This window comes from Microcaecilia unicolor, chromosome 10 (assembly GCF_901765095.1).
Source record: "Microcaecilia unicolor chromosome 10, aMicUni1.1, whole genome shotgun sequence".
In the NCBI taxonomy this organism is placed as follows: Eukaryota; Metazoa; Chordata; class Amphibia; order Gymnophiona; family Siphonopidae; genus Microcaecilia; species Microcaecilia unicolor.
The window spans coordinates 67,158,221-67,178,148 of record NC_044040.1 but is presented as its reverse complement, the minus strand read 5'-3'; the positions used below and the strand labels follow the sequence as shown (position 1 = coordinate 67,178,148).

Below are 19,928 nucleotides of genomic sequence, written 5' to 3'. Positions count from 1 at the left end.
TGTAAGGTAAGTAACCTCAGACACAGTCTGTGTGAGGGTGAAAGAGGAACCAGCAAACGAGTGCCTGGGAGCCCCGGAAAAGAGAAACCCTCCAGTGAGAGCAAAACTATTATAGACCATGAAGGTCCTAAAAGGGACAATCGACTCTTGAGAATCCAGGGTAGGAGAAAGAAATCTCCATCTAGAGAAAGAGCAAAGGAAATAGAACCACTGCCTGCATCACAAAGGCAACTGGCAACAGCCTTAGCCATGCTGAAATGAACAAGCGCAGGCCAGACGGAGCGTATTACCCGATATCTGGCCTGGAGCTTGCCCAAATATTCTAAGGGAATATCCACAGAGGAATAGGACAATAACTTGGTTAGGCCTGGAGCCTGAACCAAATTGTTTCTGCTGCTGCTGGCATTGGCTGCTGACCTAAGGAAGCTGAATTGCTCCTGCCAGCAAGAACAGCGACATGCCGCAGAGAAGCAGAAACTGTGAAATACAATTGTCTGGCTTGGAGCACCATGTCTCCCCAAAGAGCCAAGCCTCTAAGGAAGAGGGGTCACAGAATCTCGAGTGAGGTCTCCCATAAGCTAGTGGCTAGGAGACTAAGAGTGGCAACAATTGCGGTACATCAACTCCTAGTAAAAGTTATGCCTGGAGAGGAAGCTCACCAAAGGAGACATAGAGGCATATTTTCAAAGCACTTAGCCTTCCAAAGTTGCATAGAAACCTATGGAACTTTAGAAGGCTAGGTGCTTTGAAAATATGCCTAATAGGGTAAAGGCTAGCTGAAGAGGGATCTAAGGTAGAACTCTCTGCCAGCTGCAAGTATTGAAAAGTGGCCAGGAAGGCTGAGTACCAGCACTGGCCTGTATGCCTGCACATTGGTGCAAACTAGGAGAGAGAGCCACAGCTAGAAAGTGAAAAAAAATCTGGCTGTTGGTACCAAGTGTATTTATTTATTGCATTTGTATCCCACATTTTCCCACCTCTTTGCAGGCTCAATGTGGCTTACAATCATCGTGAATAGTGGAAGCATGTAAGAAGATATACAATTAGTATTACAGAAGGATCTTGGGTAACATGATAATGAAAAAACATAATAGTAGTTTAACACGCGAACATGATAATGATGAAAAACTAGTAGTTTAACAAGCTAATATTGTAAGGCATTTCTGGATAGTTGTATTGGGGTTCATATTTGTTGGTTTTTGTGGTATGCCTTGTTAAAGAGATGGGTCTTCAGTAGTTTGCGGAAGTTAGTTAGTTCATAGAGCGTTTTTAGGTTGCGTGGCAGCGCGTTCCAGAATTGTGTGCTCAGGTAGGAAAAGGTTGACGCATGCGTTAATTTGTATTTTAGTCCTTTACAGTTGGGGAAGTGAAGATTGAGGAATGTTCGGGATGATTTCTTGGCGTTCCTGGGTGGTAGGTCTATCAGGTCTGACATGTAGGCTGGGGCGTCTCCGTGGATGATTTTGTGAACTAGGGTACATACTTTGAACGTGATGCGTTCTTTAAGTGGGAGCCAATGCAGCTTTTCTCGTAGGGGTTTAGCACTTTCATATCTTGATTTACCGAATATGAGTCTGGCTGCAGTATTCTGAGCTGACTAAAGTTTTTTGATTATTTGCTCTTTGCAGCCAGCGTACAGTGCATTGCAGTAATCTAGATGACTGAGTACCATTGATTGTACCAGGTTGCGGAAGACGGTTCTTGGGAAGAAAGGTCTTACTCTTTTTAGTTTCCACATTCAATGGAACATCTTCTTGGTAGTGTTTTTCGCGTGATTCTCAAGTGTTAGGAGTCAGTCAATGGTAACTCCAAGAATTTTTAGGGTGTCCGAAATTGGAAGATTCAATTTTGGTGTGTTAATGGTGGTGAATTTGTTCGTGTTATGTTGCGAGGTTAATATTAGGCATTGGGTTTTTCTGCATTGAGTTTCAATTGAAATGCGTCCGCCCATGTGTGCATGATGTGTAGGCTTTGGTTGATGTCATTGGATATTTCCTTTAAAGCTTGTTTAAAAGGGATGTAGATCGTTACGTCGTCTGCGTATATGTATGGGTTGAGGTTTTGGTTTGATAGTAGTTTCGCCAAGGGTATCATCATTAAGTTGAATATGGTCGGTGAGAGGGGGGATCCCTGTGGGACTCCGCATTCAGGTATCCATGCAGCTGAAGTAGTCGAAGTATAGCTGAAGTATTATAGACGGCAAGCCACAACGGGACTTGAATCAGGAAGTTTGGTACCAGAAGGCCTTCTATCTGAATACTTACACAAAGAAGGACACCCTCTGTAAGCGAGGGAGATCTACACAACAGCCAGCTGTCTGACAGCGGGAGAAAAACGGACAAAGATGTCATAAAGTCACCAAGGCACAACTGCACCCCTCTAGAGGTACTGCCAAAACAGAGTAAGGGAAAGAGGCATATAAAGGCCGTAGTCAGCCTCCGAGGAGAAAACTAGAGAACAGAAGCTCTGTTAAAAGGCAGCCAGGTGAAACCATAGTCCAGTAGCAAAATAGCTGCTATCTCAGGACCTGATGGTCAAGACCATCAGGAAAGGAAAAGAAAGGAAAGCCAGCCCGCCCTCTAGACCAGAGAAGAGGGCCCCAGCATGGAAGAAAATTCTACAAGCAGCCTGAAACGTACAACCTGCACACTAAAGCCAGCCACCTTCCAGGACCACCATGCTGAAGCTATACACACAGTGGTGCACTGAGGGACTCTGTGGCAAAGGAGGGTAAGTGCTTGTCAGAGCCACACTGAGCTGTAATGGGACTCAAACCCATTGTTCAAGTTGCCCAGTCTGTTCTAGAAGACCTATACACCACTCCTCTTTCCAAGGCCCATACTGCCACCACTCCATCCAATACTGCATCTGGAGAAAGTCCAAGAGGACCCAAAGAGGCCTGTGACCAGGACTGCCGTTACTGCAGACAAATGCTCCAGGAAAATAAACAGTTGCCCTGCATCAGACCAGAGAAATCTAGCAAACCAGAAGTGCCCACCAATGCCAAGCCACACTGCCCGGGTGGGCTTGGATTTTGTCTTGTATTTTTCATTTATTGTTTTTTTGTGTGTTTTTTTTTTTAAATGGTCGCCAACAAAAGTGGGGGAAACTCAAAGGTCCCCAACTGAAAAAAAATAAATGAATAATATGGGCACCAGAAAAAAGAAAAGGCCCGTCAAAGAACTTCATTCCCATGAGGCACTGCCTGAAGGCTGCTTGTGGGCTCCCACGCAGGAACTGCCAATAGTCCTCTATGGCCTGAGAAGAAAAGGCAAACGCAACCCCCTCCACCCAAAGGAAAAGCAAGGTCGCGACAACACCGTGTCACCGTAAAGGGGAGTGGCTAGGCTAGGACAACCCCAGACCCGAGCAGGTGGCCTGCAGTCAATAGACAACTGCCTAGGTTACATTGTTGAATTGTTTAAAGAAAAGTCAGGGCAGCACACTATAAGTAGGGCTGGGCCGTAGGTGGGTCACTGGTTTCCTAAGAAAAGCTTGCAAGCTCACCGACCAAGACCTCCTGCCCCTGAAAAGAAATGGACAGCTCACAGGACTCATGAAGAAAGGGAAGGAGAAAAAGTGATCCGCAACCCTCCTTGGAGTCCGAAGGCAGTCCACTCCCCTGCACACAAAAATCCAGGCAACAACACAGCATCCCATGGAGAAAAGTCACGGCCAGATTTATTTATTTACACAAAAGAGCACCGCACCCGAGAACAAAATGACATGGGCCGCTAGGTTGGGTCAGTCAATGCAGGCAGCACAGTCCCAGATCATGCAACAAAATGGTGGCCAACAAACTGCCTGCCTCCTGAAAAAACAACTCGTGTGCCTCATCTGCACAGGAAATCATCACAGTCTCAATGTTCCCAGGCTCTCCTGACCTCCGGGAGCTAGTATAGCCAGGTGAGCCCAGCCCCGCCACTGCTCTCAGCAGGAGCTAGCTGAGCACTTCCACGATAAAATCTGTAAGATTAACCTTGAATTTTCATCCAAACCCTCCCCACCTCTCTCTCCCTTAATCCGCACCCCCTACTCTCCCTCTTTTTCCTCCTTCTCTGAAGTTTCTACTGAGGAAACTGACCTTCTTCTTTCCTCCTCTAAATGTACTACCTGTTCATCTGATCCCATCCCCACTCATCTACTTAGCACTATCTCTCCTACTATCATCCCTGTCATCCGTCACATCCTTAATCTCTCACTCTCCACTGCAACTGTTCCTATGGCCTTCAAACATGCTGTTCTCACCCCACTCCTTAAAAAACCCTCACGTGACCCTACCTGTCCCTCCAACTATCGCCCCATCTCCCTTCTTCCTTTCCTCTCCAAATTACTTGAACGCGCTGTTCACCGCCGCTGTCTTGACTTCCTTTCTTCTCAACCTATTCTTGACCCACTCCAATCTGGTTTCCACCCTCTTCACTCTACTGAAACTGCACTTACCAAAGTCTCTAATGACCTGCTGCTGGCTAAATCCAGAGGTCTCTATTCTATCCTTCTTGACCTATCTGCTGCTTTCAACACTGTTGACCACACCATACTCCTTGATATGCTATCCTCGATTGGATTTCAGGGCCCTGTTGTTTCCTGGTTCTCCTCTTACCTCTCACTTCACACTTTCAGTGTTCACTCTGGCGGGTCCTCTTCAACTTCCATCCCGCTTTCAGTTGGTGTCCCCCAGGGTTCTGTCCTTGGACCCCTCCTTTTCTTCATCTATACCTCTTCCCTTGGTACCCTGATTTCATCTCATGGCTTTCAATACCATCTTTATGCAGATAACTCTCAGATCTACATCTCCACCCCTGAAATCTCAACCGTAATCCTGGACAAAATTTCATCCTGCTTGTCTGACATTGCTGCTTGGATGTCTCAATGCCATCTGAAGCTAAACATGACTAAAAGTGAACTTCTCATTTTTCCCCCTAAATCCACCTCCCCTCTTCCCCCATTCTCTATCTCTGTTAATGGCTCTCACATCCTTCCTGTCTCCTTGGTTCGCAATCCTGGAGTCATCTTTGATTTCTCTCTCTTCTTCTCTGCGCATATTCAACAGATCGCCAAAACCTGTCGTTTCTTTATCTACAATATTAGCAAAATCCGCCCCTTCCTTTCTGAATACGCTACCAGAACCCTTATCCAAACCCTTGTCACCTCTTGTTTGGATTATTGCAATTTACTTCTCACTGGTCTTCCTCTCCGCCATCTCTCTCCTCTCCAGTCTGTCCAAAATTCTGCAGCACGACTTATTTTTGCGCCAAAATCATTATACCCACACTAGCCCACTCCTCAAGTCACTTCACTGGTTCCCTGTCCGCTTCCGCATTCAGTTTAAACTTTTCATACGCACCTGATGTCAACATCATTTGCAATTCTATGGACCAGAAATGGCAATCGCCACTATAGCAAATGTAAGCCACATTGAGCCTGCAAATTAGTGGGAAAATGTGGGATACAAATGCTACAAATAAATACAAAAATATGTGAAGGAGTTGTGTACATTCACATTGGTTGATCTTTGTGGTAGGCTTTGTCAAAGAGATGGGTCTTCAATAGTTTGCGGAAGTTCGTTAGTTCGTAGATCATTTTAGGTTGCGCGGTAGTGCGTTCCATAACTGTGTGCTCAAGTAGGTAAAGTTTGACGCGTGCATTAGTTTGTATTTTAGACCTCTGCAGTTAGGGAAGTGCTGATCAAGGAATGTGCGGGATGATCTTTTGGCATTCCTGGGTGGTAGGTCTATCAGGTCTGACATGTAAGCTGGTGCATCACCATGAATGATTTTGTGAACTAGGGAGCAAATTTTGAACACGATGCGTTAAGTGGGAGCCAGTGTAAATTTTCTCGTAGGAGTTTAGCACTTTCATATTTTGTTTTGCCGAATATGAGTCTGGCTGCAGTGTTCTGGGCTGTCTGAAGTTTCTTGATTATTTGCTCTTTACAGGCGGCGTAGAGTGCATTGCAGTAGTCTAGATGACTGAGCATCATTGATTGTACCAGGTTACGGAAAACAGTCCTTGGGAAGAAAGGTCTTACTCTTTTTAATTTCCACATTGAATGGAACATTTTCTTGGTTGTGTTTTTCACATGGTTCTCGAGTGTTAGGTGTCAATCGATGGTAACGCAGAGAATTTTTCTGAAATTGGAAGGTCCAGCTTTGGTGTGTTAATGGCGGTGAATTCTTTTTTGTTATGTTGAGAGGTGAGTATTAGGCATTGGGTTTTTTCTGCATTAAGTTTCAGCCGAAATGCGTCCACCCATGAATGCATGATGTGGAGACTTTGGTTGATGTCACTGGATATTTCCTTTAGGTCTTGTTTAAATGGGATGAAAATCGTTACGTCGTCTGCGTATATGTATGGATTGAGGTTTTGATTTGATAATAGTTTGGCCAAGGGTATCATCATTAAGTTGAATAGAGTCGACGAGAGGGGAGATCCCTGTGGGACTCCGCATTCTGGTATCCATGTGGCTGACGTAGTTGAGTTACATGTCACTTGGTATGATCGTGTGGTTAGGAATCCTTTGAACCAATTAAGAACGTTACCTCCAATTCCGAAATATTCAAGGATATGTAGTAGTATTCCATGATCAACCATATCGAAAGCGCTTGACATGTCAAATTGTGGAAGTAGTATGTTCTTTCCAGTTGCAATCGTTTGTTTGAATTTAGTCAAGAGAGTAACTAGTACTGTTTCAGTGCTGTGGTTAGACCGAAATCCTGACTGGGAGTCATGGAGTATTGAGAATTTATTTAAATAGTTTGTGAGTTGTTTGGTCTCCAACCCTTCCGTTAGTTTGGTTATTAAGGGAATGGATGCTACTGGCCTGTAATTGGTTAGGTCATTGGCATTTTTCTTTGCGTCTTTAGGTATGGGGGTAAGTAGAATGTTTCCTTTCTCCTTCGGGAAGAGTCCATTTTGTAACATATAATTGAGGTGTTTCGTTATGTCCGTTAAGAATTGTTGAGGAGCAGCTGTCATAAGGTTGTTTGGGCATACGTCTAGTTTGCAATGAGATTTGGAAAATCTTTTCAGCGTTTGGGAGATGATATCCTCTGATAGTGTCTCGAAGTTGGTCCAAGTCCTGTCCGCTGGGTAAATGCCAGAGTCTGGGTCTAGACAGTCAAGGAGTTCAGCATAGTCGGTGGTATTGACAGGTATCTTAACTCGTAAATGTATGATTTTCTCGTTGAAGTATCTCGCAAGATTGTCTGCTCCTGGTGCGTCTTTGCTGTTGGTTGTGACTGGTGTGATATCTAATAGTTTACTCACGTCTGTATTATATTTTAGATTGTAAGCTCTATTGAGCAGGGACTGTCTCTCTATGTCAGGTGTTCAGCGCTGCTTGCGTCTGGTAGTGCTATATAAATGTTAATAATAAACAGTTCCGGAAGCACTAAAACTCTCACTGACCAGAACTTGCAGCCCCAATGGGGAGGATTTTAAAGGCACACTCACCCATAGCACCAGATGTTGGGAATCCTACAGAAGGAACCTACTGCAGCTGCCTACTTCCATGGACTGACCTCTTCCAGAGCCCGCAACTGGAAATCCAGAAAGCCTCCAGTAGCCCAGCTAGCATACACCAACAGAGCAGAATAAACTGCCTATTAGCTGCCTTTTTTTTAAAACTGTGAGGAAGGAGGAGGGAGGCAGGGCTGGAGGGGGGATGCAGGGTGGAGCTACCTGCGGGCCCCAGGTGTACCCCTAAAGGCGGCACCACTCAGCCGCATACCCTAAGCTACACTGAACTGAGGTCCAGAACAGGAGCAAGCACCAGATCAAACCAGGAGCATGGGAGAGACCATCCATCCGCCTGCTGGAGAGAGAGAGAGAATACTGAATGGCCAGGGAGCATTCCATACTATAAGAAGCAGCAATTCAGTGCTCTCTATCTCTACCTGCTGGTAATGAACACAACCGACAAGTCTCTGGATTCATCTGCTGCTGACGTTAAGGAACTCAGGATTTTGTAGACCTCAATATCTCCCCACATCCGTCTCTTTTCCAAGCAGAAGAGCTCTAACCTCTTTAGCCTTTCCTCATAATTACGACGACACCCAGATCTTTTTCTTGGGTGCTGACCACCAAGGTGGACCCTAGAATCAGATAATTATGATTCGGATTATTCTTCCCAATGTGCATCATGCATTTGTCCACACTAAATTTCAACTGCCATTTTGTGCCCAGTCTTCCAAATTTCTAAGGTATTCCTGCAATTTTTCATAGTCTGCATGCATTTTAACAACCTTGAATTGTTGTGTGTCATCTGCAAATTTAATTACCTCACTTGTCTTTCCAATTTCCATATATTTATAAATATGTTCAATAGCACTAGTCCCAGTACTGGTCCCTGCAGCACTACACTCTTCATCCTCTTCCATTGAGAGAAATGACCATTTAACCCTACCCTCTGTTTTCTGTCCAATAACCAATTTCTACTCCATAGAAGAATATTGCCTCCTAGCCCATGACTAATTTTCTCAGGAGTCTCTCATGAGGAACTTGTCAAAAGCTTTCTGAAAATCTAGATACACTACATCAACCGGCTCACCTTTAACCACATGTTTATTCATGCCTTCAAAGAAATGAAGCAAACTAGTAAGGCAAGACTTCCCTTGGATGAAATCTCTGATACTAGTTCAGCTGTTTGTAAAGAAGGACTCCTGATGCAGGCTCATATGCCAAAACATGGCAGTGTCGAGTCTCCTCTTCACATGCCTTCCCTGATTTTGATTTTATGAATGACTTAAAGGTTTCTTGTGCATTCATTGAATCCTGCCCTCTTTGTTGCCTCACTACTCCTCGTGTTGCTGTTGCATATCCGTGAGGCTCAGACCTCCTCCTGCTACGCTGTTTAGAACTACCATCTTAGAATCTCTGACCAGATCTTTTCCATGCACTAAAAAAGTGGAAGAAAGACAAATGACTGTCAGCTAGTAAGAAGTGAGATCAAAGAGGCTATTATAGACAAGGGAGCGTCTTTCAAAAATTGAAAACGGATCCAAATGAAGAAATAGGAAACAGCATGAGTACTAGCGAATTAGATACAAAGCACTGATAAGGAAGGCAAAAATAGGTTGCTATAGAGACAAAAACTCATAATAAAATTTTTTTAGGTACATTTGAAGCAAAAGGCCTGAGGGAGTAAGTAGGACCATTCAATGATTGAAGGGTTAAAAGGGCATATTGGGAAGACAAGGCTATTGTAGAGAGACTAACAGAAGAAGCTACCAAGTTCTGGTAAAATATGGCATTTTACTACAGGAATCACTAAACTACGGTAACACAGTATTACAATTTAGTGATTCCCACAACAAAGGAATAATGCAACTTGTGATGAACCTCACAAGCTGTGTCATTCTCCTTCCAGGGAGCATCAGTTAAAGGAGCCAGAGCTATAAAAAAGACAAAAGGCCCTTATATGGCACCTTAACCCCTACTACCGCTACTAATCATTTCTACAGTGCTACTAGATATACACAGTGCACAGAAGTTATTTGCCTCAGCACAACTTCGCTTGTCTGGCTCATCTGTTCTATTTTCCACTAGGGGTCACAGCTGCCATTTTGAACAGTGCTGGCAGGAGCAGGAGTGACTGGGGATTGCTCTGCCCCATTACCCCTGGACCATCAACATTATTTTACTTTGAATTAAACAATCTTTTAGTCACGGATGATGCAAATATAAATTATAGACTATGCACACACACACAAAAAATACTGTAGCACTAAGTTTCTTCTTTAATTAGCAAGAATGCCATACTTTGTATTGTTGTTCGAATATTTTTACTACTCTAATTGCCTATTGCTCATGTTTGATCTGTTCTTCCTGTACACCGCCTTGAGTGAATTCCTTCAAAAAGGCGGCAAATAAATCCTAATAATAATAAAAATAAATAAGAAGGTAAACAAACTTCAGTACCAAGGAAAACAGCATTTAAAGATTAAATTGATGTTTTTTTTTTTGTTTTTCATTTACTAGAATGCTATTTCTACATACTATAAGAAACTGATACTTTCATATAGTCACAGTGCAGTCAGAAACTGTGACCTTTATTTACTGGGCTTAGAACAGAATGTTTTTTCTATTGGGGGGTGGGGAGGTCTTCTGTGGAGAAATGAGTCCACCTTGTGGTGATTCCTGTGTACATTGCAATATTACATTTTTCATGGACTACAATTTCCTTTAGAATTTTCTTTCAGACTGTAAATAAATAAAAAGCCCAAAGTGATCCGGTATATATATTTTTCTTAAGCATTTATAATATAAACAAGTATAAACACTCTTGTTTGACAAGAAAAACGAGTAACCATAAAGAAAAATTATAAACAAAAGGGAAAAGTTTTTAAAAAAGCTTTCCTAGTAAATTGAGCAAATACTCCATCAATCCCCTATAATTGAAGGGACAGATTAATGATATCAAGAGAGTCATAATAAGCAAATTATGTCAATCAAAGAAATGACCATAACACTCATACAGCAAGCCATATTCAAATATCAGCCAACTTAACTCCTAATGGGAGTAAACGTGGAAACAGCAACTTTTTGATATCAAGAAAAGTCCTCAACTGATATTCCCCAATATTTAACACGACATTTACAGGGATATCTAAGGAAAAATGAAGCACCAAGACTATGAGTCTCAGTACAAATAGCAAGAAAAAATTTTCTTCTCCTGAGTTATTCTTGCCAAATACAAAAATATCCAAATCTTATGTCCCAAGAATAAAATTTGAATATTGCGGAAATAAAGACACAAGATCAATTCAATTCTTGTTCAAACACTAATATCACAAGCAAGGTGGCCTTTCCTACAATAGGTAGATCCAAGGGTTTCAAAGGCTTTACTGATTCAATCTCAAAAGATGTTAATGTTTCCATCCCATCAATTTGACGGCAGAGCAAATATTAGCTGTAGATAAAAAGCCCTTGCAATAAGCAACAACATATCTGATGAGATCTTCAAAATCTCAGTCAGATACCATTTAAATAAGTCTCTTTTTCAAGTGTCTGCAATTTTCCATCGTACAACCACACACGATTTTCAAAATCCTGGGTTTTAATCTGCAAATCTCTGGATAAAACCTTAAGGTCAACTGAGCAAGCAGATATTGAAGAATCCAATCCTACCAAAGTGTTCCACAAGGATTCCAGTGTCACCAACGGCGATTTGAGAAGAGAAGGAAAGGACAACAATGAAATTACAACCAGAGAATTGAAACTAGAGCTCCCAAGGCAACTCCGGTCCTTGGTTGAGTCCCCTCCTGTATCAGGGTAATTCCAGCAGAGCTCTTCCCTTGCACCGCAACAACTCCCAAATCTATCTCTGTCGACCCGGCAGAGTCTTCCTGAGACACTGCCTCGACCACAAACTCCGATGGACCAGCAGATGGAAAAGCCACTAGTGGCTGTTGATGGGGGCTGAGGAGAATCTCATCTCCCAAGCAAACTGCTTTTCCCTGGGGCAGAATCACAGCAGGAGAATCTGATACCACAATTTGTTAAACTTGCCATGCAGCAAAGGAGTTCAGCGCCAGCTGAATTAGGGTTGAACTCGATGAAGAAGCCGGTCAGGCTGAAGTCTTTCCCCCTTTCTTCGGAGCAAAAAATTTTATAAGAGAAAGCATCCTCTTACCAAGTGATAGTGATTTTAAAACCAGAAAAACATATCTTGTTTCTTAAATGGACATTTTATAGACGTTTTGTATACGTTTTATGCTCAGAGTGTTTTTCATTTGGGGAAAAAAAACACGTCCAAGGGAAAAAACACACCAAAAAACAACACTGGGACGTATGGGTGTGTGTGTGGGGGGGGGGGGGGGGGGGAGGCTCAATGTGGCTTACATAGTACCATGATGGTGAATGCCAATTTCGGTATGAGAAATACAGAGTGGTAATTGCGTTAGAGTACATGAGTTAGAGTGAATTAGGTGGTTAAGAAGAGAAATTAAGTGTCCTGGTCTGCTAACAAGTTTCGTTCGGGTGTTTAGGTTGGATCATTATGGTATGCCTTCTTGAATAAATTGGTCTTTAATGATTTCCGAAAGATTGTTATGTCATGCATTGTTTTCAAGATGTTTGGTAATGCATTCCATAGTTGTGTACTTATGTAGGAGAAGCTGGATGCATATGTTGATTTATATTTTAGTCCTTTGCAGCTTGGGTAGTAGAGGTTTAGGTATGTGCGTGCTGAGCTTTTTGTGTTTCTGGTTGGTAGATCTATTAGGTCTGCCCTGTAGGTCGGAGAAAGGTCCAGCAGAAGCAGAAACCATACTTGTCTCAGTTAACAAGGAACTTTGAGAATCATGATTCCCTGACCTTGTCTGAGCTTAAGAATGGTCTTGGCTATGAGAGGTAATGGAGGATGCATGTGCAGAAAATCTTCCTCTCACTGCAGAAGGAAGGTATCCCTATCCTGTATCAGAACTGAAGAATCATCGGAGTGGTAAAGAGATCAAGAGGGATGTCCCACTACTGAAAGATCCTGTGGACAATGTCATTATCCAGAGTCGACTGGTTGGGTCACAAGATTTAACTCAGCTTGTCTGCCAGGGCACTGTCCTTGTCTGCCAGATATGTGGCTCAAAAAGGGGAAAGGGAAATGGGACTTGATATACCACCTTTCTGAGGTTTTTGCAACTACATTCAATGCAGTTTACATATATTCAGGTACTTATTTTGTACCAGGGGCAATGGAGGGTTAAGAGACTTGCCCAGAGTCACAAGGAGCTGCAGTGGGAATTGAACTCAGTTCCCCAGGATCAAAGTCCACTGCACTAACCACTAGGCTAGAAACGAGCCATTTCCACATTCTGAAAGCCTCCGAAAACAAGAGGTAGAGAGCCCAGCTCATCTATGTAATACGTGATCACTTGGTTGTCTGTTTGAACCAGGATAACTACTACTACTACTACTTAGCATTTCTAAAGCACTACTAGAGTTACGCAGCGCTGTACAATTTAACATAGAGGGACGGTCCCTGCTCAAAGAGCTTACAATCTAAGAGACAAATGAACGGTCAGTCCGATAGAGGCGGTCAAAATAACCTTATTAGTTAACCAATCTCTGAAAGCCTTTAGAGTGTTCCCATACTGCTCTTAGCTCTAGGAAGTTTACCCGATGTAGTCTTTTCAAAACATACATCCTGGGTGTGAAATCCATCCAGATAAGACCCCAGCCCAATTTGGACACATCTGTCATTACAGCTGCTTGAATTTGAGGAATTTGGAGGGAGAATCCTTTTTGCGACGACGACGAAAGTAAAGGGAGAAAACACATTCGACGGAAAGGGAGACTTCTCTACTTTTTTTTTTTTTTTTTTAAACACGAGAAACAGTAATGCGAACGCGCGTACACAAGAAAGAAATAGCAGACAAGGCCGCGAAACGGTTTTCCGGGGCTGACAAGGAGAGGGACGAAACTCCGTCTCTCTCCAGCGCGGAAAAACAGAAACTGAGCAGGAGTGGTCACGCATGGGCGGGAAGACGGCCGCGCATGCGCGGTGGGCGTGCCCCGCATGCGGGACCTCCTGCAAGACTCTTTTTTGATAATACGGTTTGTGCTGGGCAAATGCATCGGATTTGTGCTGATTTGAGCTGGGCGGTTTCGTTTGTCAGCGATAATGGAAACTGAACAGCTCAAAAACGAACAAATCCAAGGCATTTGGTCGTGGGAGGGGCCAGGTTTCGTAGTGCACTGGTCCCCCTCACATGCCAGGACACCAACCGGGCACCCTAGGGGGCACTAGTAACAATTAAAAAAAAAAAAAAGTAAAATACCTCCAAAGTCCATAGCTCCCATCCCTTGGGTGCTGAGCCCCCAAATCTCCCCAAAACCCACTGCCCACAACTCTACACCATTACCATAGCACTTATGGCTGAAGGGGGGGCACCTAGATGTGGGTACAGTGGGTTTTTGGGGGCGGTTTGGAGCACTCCCATTTACCACCACAAGTGTAACAGGTAGGGGGGGGGATGGGCCTGGGTCCACCTGGCTGACGTCCACTGCACCCACTAACAACTGCTCCAGGGACCTGTATACTAAGTAGTAGTAGTAGTATACTGCTGTGATGGAGCTGGGTATGGCATTTGAGGCTGCCATACAGGCTGGGAAAAAAAGTTGTTAAAGTTCTTTTTTTTTTGGTGGGAGGGGGTTAGTGACCACTGGGGGAGTCAGGGGTGGTCATCCCCGATTCCCTCCGGTGGTCATCTGGTCATTTAGGGCACCTTTTTGGGACTTGTTCATGAAAAAAAGGGTCCAAAAGAGTGACCCAAATTCACGCTAAAAACACCTTTCTTTTTTCGATTATCGGCCGAAGGCGCCCATCTCTCCTTGGCCGATAAACACGCCCCAGTCCCGCCATCACCACGCCTCCGACATGCACCTGTCAACTTTGCCCGTTTCCGCGTCAGTTTGCAGTTGAAGACGCCCAAAATCGGCTTTCGATTATACTGATTTGGGCGCCTTTGCGAGATGGGCGCCCATCTCCCGATTTGGGTCGAAATATGGGCGCCCATCACTTTCGAAAATAAGGCCGACACAGAGCTAATATATCTACTGTACCTGAATGTAACTCACCTTGAAATACTAAGAAAGGCATGACCTAAGATCCAAAAAGTATAAACACTGATCATGAGAATACTAAAAGATGCAACAGAAAAGCAAAAGCAAAAAGATTTCACACAGATTCTAACTAGTATTTTACATTAACTTGTTTGCAGAGTTAAACCCTGTGCCTTCAACTTCCCAGCCTTAGTCTGTCAAACTGAATTAAGGCACATATAGATTATCTTTAGATCTCACTGTCAGGTTTCTTCCTAACACTCTGCTGTTTCTCTCCTGCTCCAACATTGGCTCCCTCAGAGATTTCTCTATCTTTTCTTAAACATCTTCAGCAATTCTCTTCTTAACTATCTTTTTAGCTGCCTTTTTTCATTTACCACTGCCTTATAATTAGAGCTTCTGATTTTAGGTATTAACTAACAATCAACATTAACCCCACCCAAGCAACAAAAATTGGGAGTGGAGTGGCGGCCTAGTGGTTAGAGCACTGGTCTTGCAATCCACAGGTGGCCGGTTCAAATACCACTGCTGCTCCTTGTGATCTTGGGCAAGTCACTTAACCCTCCATTGCCTCAGGTGCAAAATTGTGAGCCCTCCTGGGACAGAGAAATATCCAGAGTACCTGAATGTAACTCACCTTGAGCAACTACTAAAAAAGGTGTGAGCAAAATCTAAATAAATAAAGCAGGTGTTTATTGGATAAACACCAGAAAACATCACTTCCTTCAGCACATTCTCACTCCTCCTGAGGCTTGTTTTGTATCCTCACTGTGCTGAGAACGTCAAGTGACAAAAACACACATTTGATTGTACTAAAAAGGTACTTTGCAATAGAGCTATGGTGCAAAAACACCAAAACTTTGCACCCTCACAGAACCCATAATTAGCTAGAAAATAAACACTTAAATGTATTATTTACTGACACCTACAAACAGAAGCCTTATAAAAACAAGAATTCTAACAGCCTGTGACCACAAAATGCTGCACTACAATGCTGCCACCTGCTGGCATGTGTAACATTTGGCCAGTAGGAGTTAAACCCACATACAAAAAAGGAACAATAGTACTGTACATCTAAGAAGCTTCTGTTTTGCCATCTACAAAAACAAATTTAACCAATGTCAAAATTACAGTCACAATATTAGCTTCAATAGTCAATACACTGCACTCAATTCTGCTTAATTATTTGAATCACACTAACACCAAATATTTCCTGACATTTAACCCAATGGATTTTCTCAGACTGCTAAACAGATATTTGGCAGTTCCACCTTGTGTAATGATAGTAACTCTCCATATACACCCAAACTCTGTTCCTATGTCTCAGGGGAGAAGCAACCAACACTGTCAGTCCACAGTACAAAGGAATGAATTTCTTAATGTGATGTATGTCAACACGTGCTCATTTTCTACAAGAAGATATTTAACTAGTTTAGGCCAAAACATCTACGTATCATGAATTAGTTTAAAATCTTTCATTTTCTTCTGAGTACATTCTTATATGTGTTTACACATTCATTACTGCCTTACAAAATTTAGTGTAGGAGCAAGTGACATCACGCCTGTAGATGGCTGCTTGAGAGAGGAGCTCTGGCCAGAGTGAATCAAAAAGACAGGCCAACTGCAGCAAAATAATGCAGTGCCCCCCTCCCCCCCCCAAACGTTGGGAGTTGTTTGTTCATATTATTTTTCTTTTATTTGATTCTACTCTATAACTGGGTGTCCACAGAAAACTGGCACTGGCATGCTTGAGTGCACTACACATTATTCTATAATGGACTGGAAAGAATAAAAGTTTCAGGAACACTGTCTTAGAGCATCATGGTAAAGATGCTTGAAGAATAACAATAATAATTGTATTGATATATCCTTGGCCTTCAATGTGGTAAATCACCAGCTTTTGATCACTTATCTAACCAAGTTTGATGTTGGAGGTAGAGTATTAGAATGAATGACATCATTTTTGCATAATCATGAATTCTTGGTCCTCTCTATCTTCTGGGTTCGGTCTAGTGCCTCCCATTTTTCAATCTGTTTCTCAGCTGCTTGGCTTTTCTTACTCAGAGCCATGGAGTAAGTAGATATCTAGCTAATCACATATGCTGATCCTCTAAATCTTGATCTCTCCTCTTAACCTCTATCTTGGGGGCTGTTGCACAGTAGGTGCATGATAAGTCTTATGCTTAACTCACTTAAGCAAAATGGGTCACAGGGAATTCTATCTAACTTAATATTGCTCCTGTTATTCTAAGGAATTCTATTTCTCTTCATATGTTCATGATAATTTGGGGCTGTGATCTAGATTCTGGTCTTACATTTGAGAAACAACCATTTGCTATCACCAAACCCAGTCTTTTCATACTAAAACAAATTTGTTCTAATTACAGTTTTTCTGGACTCTAACAACCTAGAAATGAATACATGTTCCAATTCTGTGTCAGATAAATTAAGGTAATTCTCTTTGCAATAGACTGAAAGTATGATCATTGCAAAGACTCCAAAATATACAGAACACTGTTATAAAACTGATTTACTGCATTCCTAAGTTGTGTTATAATCACAGAAGGAAGAAAATTCCAAAGGGCTGGGGCTAAATAGAAAAACACAGTGACTTCAAACTGTGTACAAGTGTTCTGATCAAAACACATAAGACGGTAAGTAATGGATCAAAAGATCTGATAAACAGGGACCCCAATATGAAAAGCTTTATCAGCTAATACATGTACTGCTAGCACCAACATTCTTGTAAGTGCTATTTTGAAAATTTCTGCTCAACTTACATAGCATGTATTTTCAAGGAGGCATATACATGGGCAGAGCATGGGTGGGGCTCCCATTTATGTGCATAACTTACAAACACCCCGGCAGCATTTAGGTGTCCAAACTTATGCCAGCTCTATGGCTGGTGTAACTGTGGGCGCCTAAACATTAGGCACACCGATACCGGTTCAGTTAGAGAGTAGGCTCCTACTGTGCGGCCTCAGGGCACCTAAATAGGAGGCATCCACTTAGAGAATTGTCTCTACTCTAGAATCAGAGAAATAAGGATGTTTGAGAAACTTACTACTGATATTTTAATCACTTTAAATAAATGTGAACCATATAAATTTGTCCTGTAACAGGACAACCAAAAGAGAAGGCTCTAATCATCACAACCCAGTCACGCAAATAAGAGTGGGCCATGACCAATATTGGGCAAATTCACAAGGATGACTATTAGAATAGTTACGTTCTAATAAAGTCACCTTTGTGAATTCGTCCATTGCTGTTCTTGGCCCACTCCATTTGTTTCCTGTAATAAGACAACCTGAGAGTACAGAAAAAGATATTTTGAGGATTCTTAGCATTGTAGCAAAACAACAAACCAAAATTCTGTTGGTTTTGTCATTGAAAAGATAAATTATGTAATGAAGAGTATCATAAGAACGCAAGAATTATAGCAATACTTTATCTTTATACCTGTATTCTGGATGCCGACTCAAATGGTGTTCATCACGGTGCCATCGATAACCTGGGTCTTCCTGCAAAACACAGAACAAAAAAGGCTGGTTAATAACTCACATAGGTATAATTGGTAACTAACATTTGACAAATTAATTTAAACAAAAAAAATCCTCTCCAAATAAGTCAGTTAGTTCTCCACTTATATGTGAAGAACCTGCTTAAAACTTACCTGGTTCAGAACCTATCAGACAGGCAACAAACCATGTTTGGCAGCAACTCATCACCACCATGGGCACTGACCTGCGGGGTACCACAAGGATCGATATTGTCACCTATTCTGTTCAATATCTACCTCAAGCCACTAGCTGAGCTGATTCGGTCAATGGACACTCAGTTCTACATCTATGTGAATGATGTGCAGCTACTCATACCCATTGAACCTGACTTACCTACAGCCTTGATTAAACAGATTACCTGTCCAACATAAATTCAAGAATGGGCTATACACAACAAACTTTGCCTGAACCCAAGTAAAACCGAGCTTCTCTGGGTCCCTAACACAAGTGGATGCATACTTGACATCAAAATCTCTTTTGGGAAGTATGAACTTCCATTCAAATCACAAGTCAGGAACCTTGGAATACAGCTAGATTCAACACTTACTGTGATTCCCCAAATCCAAGCAACCTTCAAGAGATACTTCTATGTGCGGCTGCTCCACTGCCTCTCTCCTTACATCAAGAAAGTAAATTTTAACCCAGTTATGCATGCCACGATAACATCAAGACTGGATTACTGCAGTGCACTATATAATGGTCTGACTACAAAGGGCCTGCACCAGCTCCAGTTGATTCAAAATGCTGCAGCAAGACTCATAGAAGGTTGGCGATGTGACCACATCAAACTATTTTTACAAAAACTTCATTGGCTACTGGCTAAATTGAAAACTCTATGTCTGATCTTCAAGGCCCTTAAAGGAAATGGCCCCAAGTACCTGAAGAATAGGATGATCCTCTACACACCACCAAGGACACTAAGGTGCTCTCAAGGACTATCACTAACCACACCCTCTCCAAAAGACTATACACAATGTGATACCTGCAAGCGAGCCTTCTCTGAAGTAGCTCCCACACTCTGGAATGCACTGCCTGAAAGGCTCCACTTAACAGAAGACTCTCTCTACTTCAGGAAGCAGGTGAAAGCTTAGCTCTTCAACGAGGTCTTAATGGAAGAAGTAACTAACTTGTTAGTCTCACTCACACCCAAGGAGTGACATGGGCTGCACATACTGCAGCAGGATATGTTTATCCACTCCTACCCTAGATGAGATAATATGTGTAACTTTCTTTAAATTAGTCACCTTACTTTCTAATTCCTCTTACTTTCTTACCTATCTATATGTTCTATCTTTGCTTATACCCTTCACTATCAATTAAAATGTTCAATTACGTATTGTGATGACATAGTAAGTAGTATACTATGCCATACTTTGTATTGTTATTTGAATATTTTACTGCTGTAATTACCTATTGCTCATGTTTGATCTATTCTTACTGTACACCGCCTTGAGTGAATTCCTTCAAAAAGGCGGTAAATAAATCCTAATAAATAAATAAATATTATGAAGGCATTAAGTTTGATTTACAAGACACTAATCAATATTTAGAGAATTAACAGAAGTATCTGAACTAAAAAAAAGAGAGCATTGTGCACAGGATACATCAGTCAAGGAAAGAACATCTAACTCAGTAGTATTTTAGGAACCTATGTAGAGATTCTAATCTGGCATCCTCTTAAAGTAACTACAGTGGCAGAAACATTTAGGCACACCCACTTACACCAGGTTTATGGCAGGCATAAGTGGGCATGACTAAGTAAGGCACTTATGCAGATAACATCTGTATGGAAGAGACACGCCCATA

At 42.3% G+C, this 19,928-nt stretch overlaps 1 protein-coding gene across 2 annotated transcripts in view; it reads right to left on the bottom strand.

The window, feature by feature from the left end:
- PPHLN1 (periphilin 1) overlaps positions 1 to 19,928 on the bottom strand; it is a 242,577-nt gene that overhangs the window by 82,558 nt on the left and 140,091 nt on the right. For both annotated transcript variants that reach the window (XM_030216566.1, XM_030216567.1), the window contains one exon: positions 18,022 to 18,083. In XM_030216566.1, the coding sequence (XP_030072426.1) occupies positions 18,022 to 18,083 (62 nt within the window). The remainder of the gene's footprint in view (positions 1 to 18,021; positions 18,084 to 19,928) is intronic.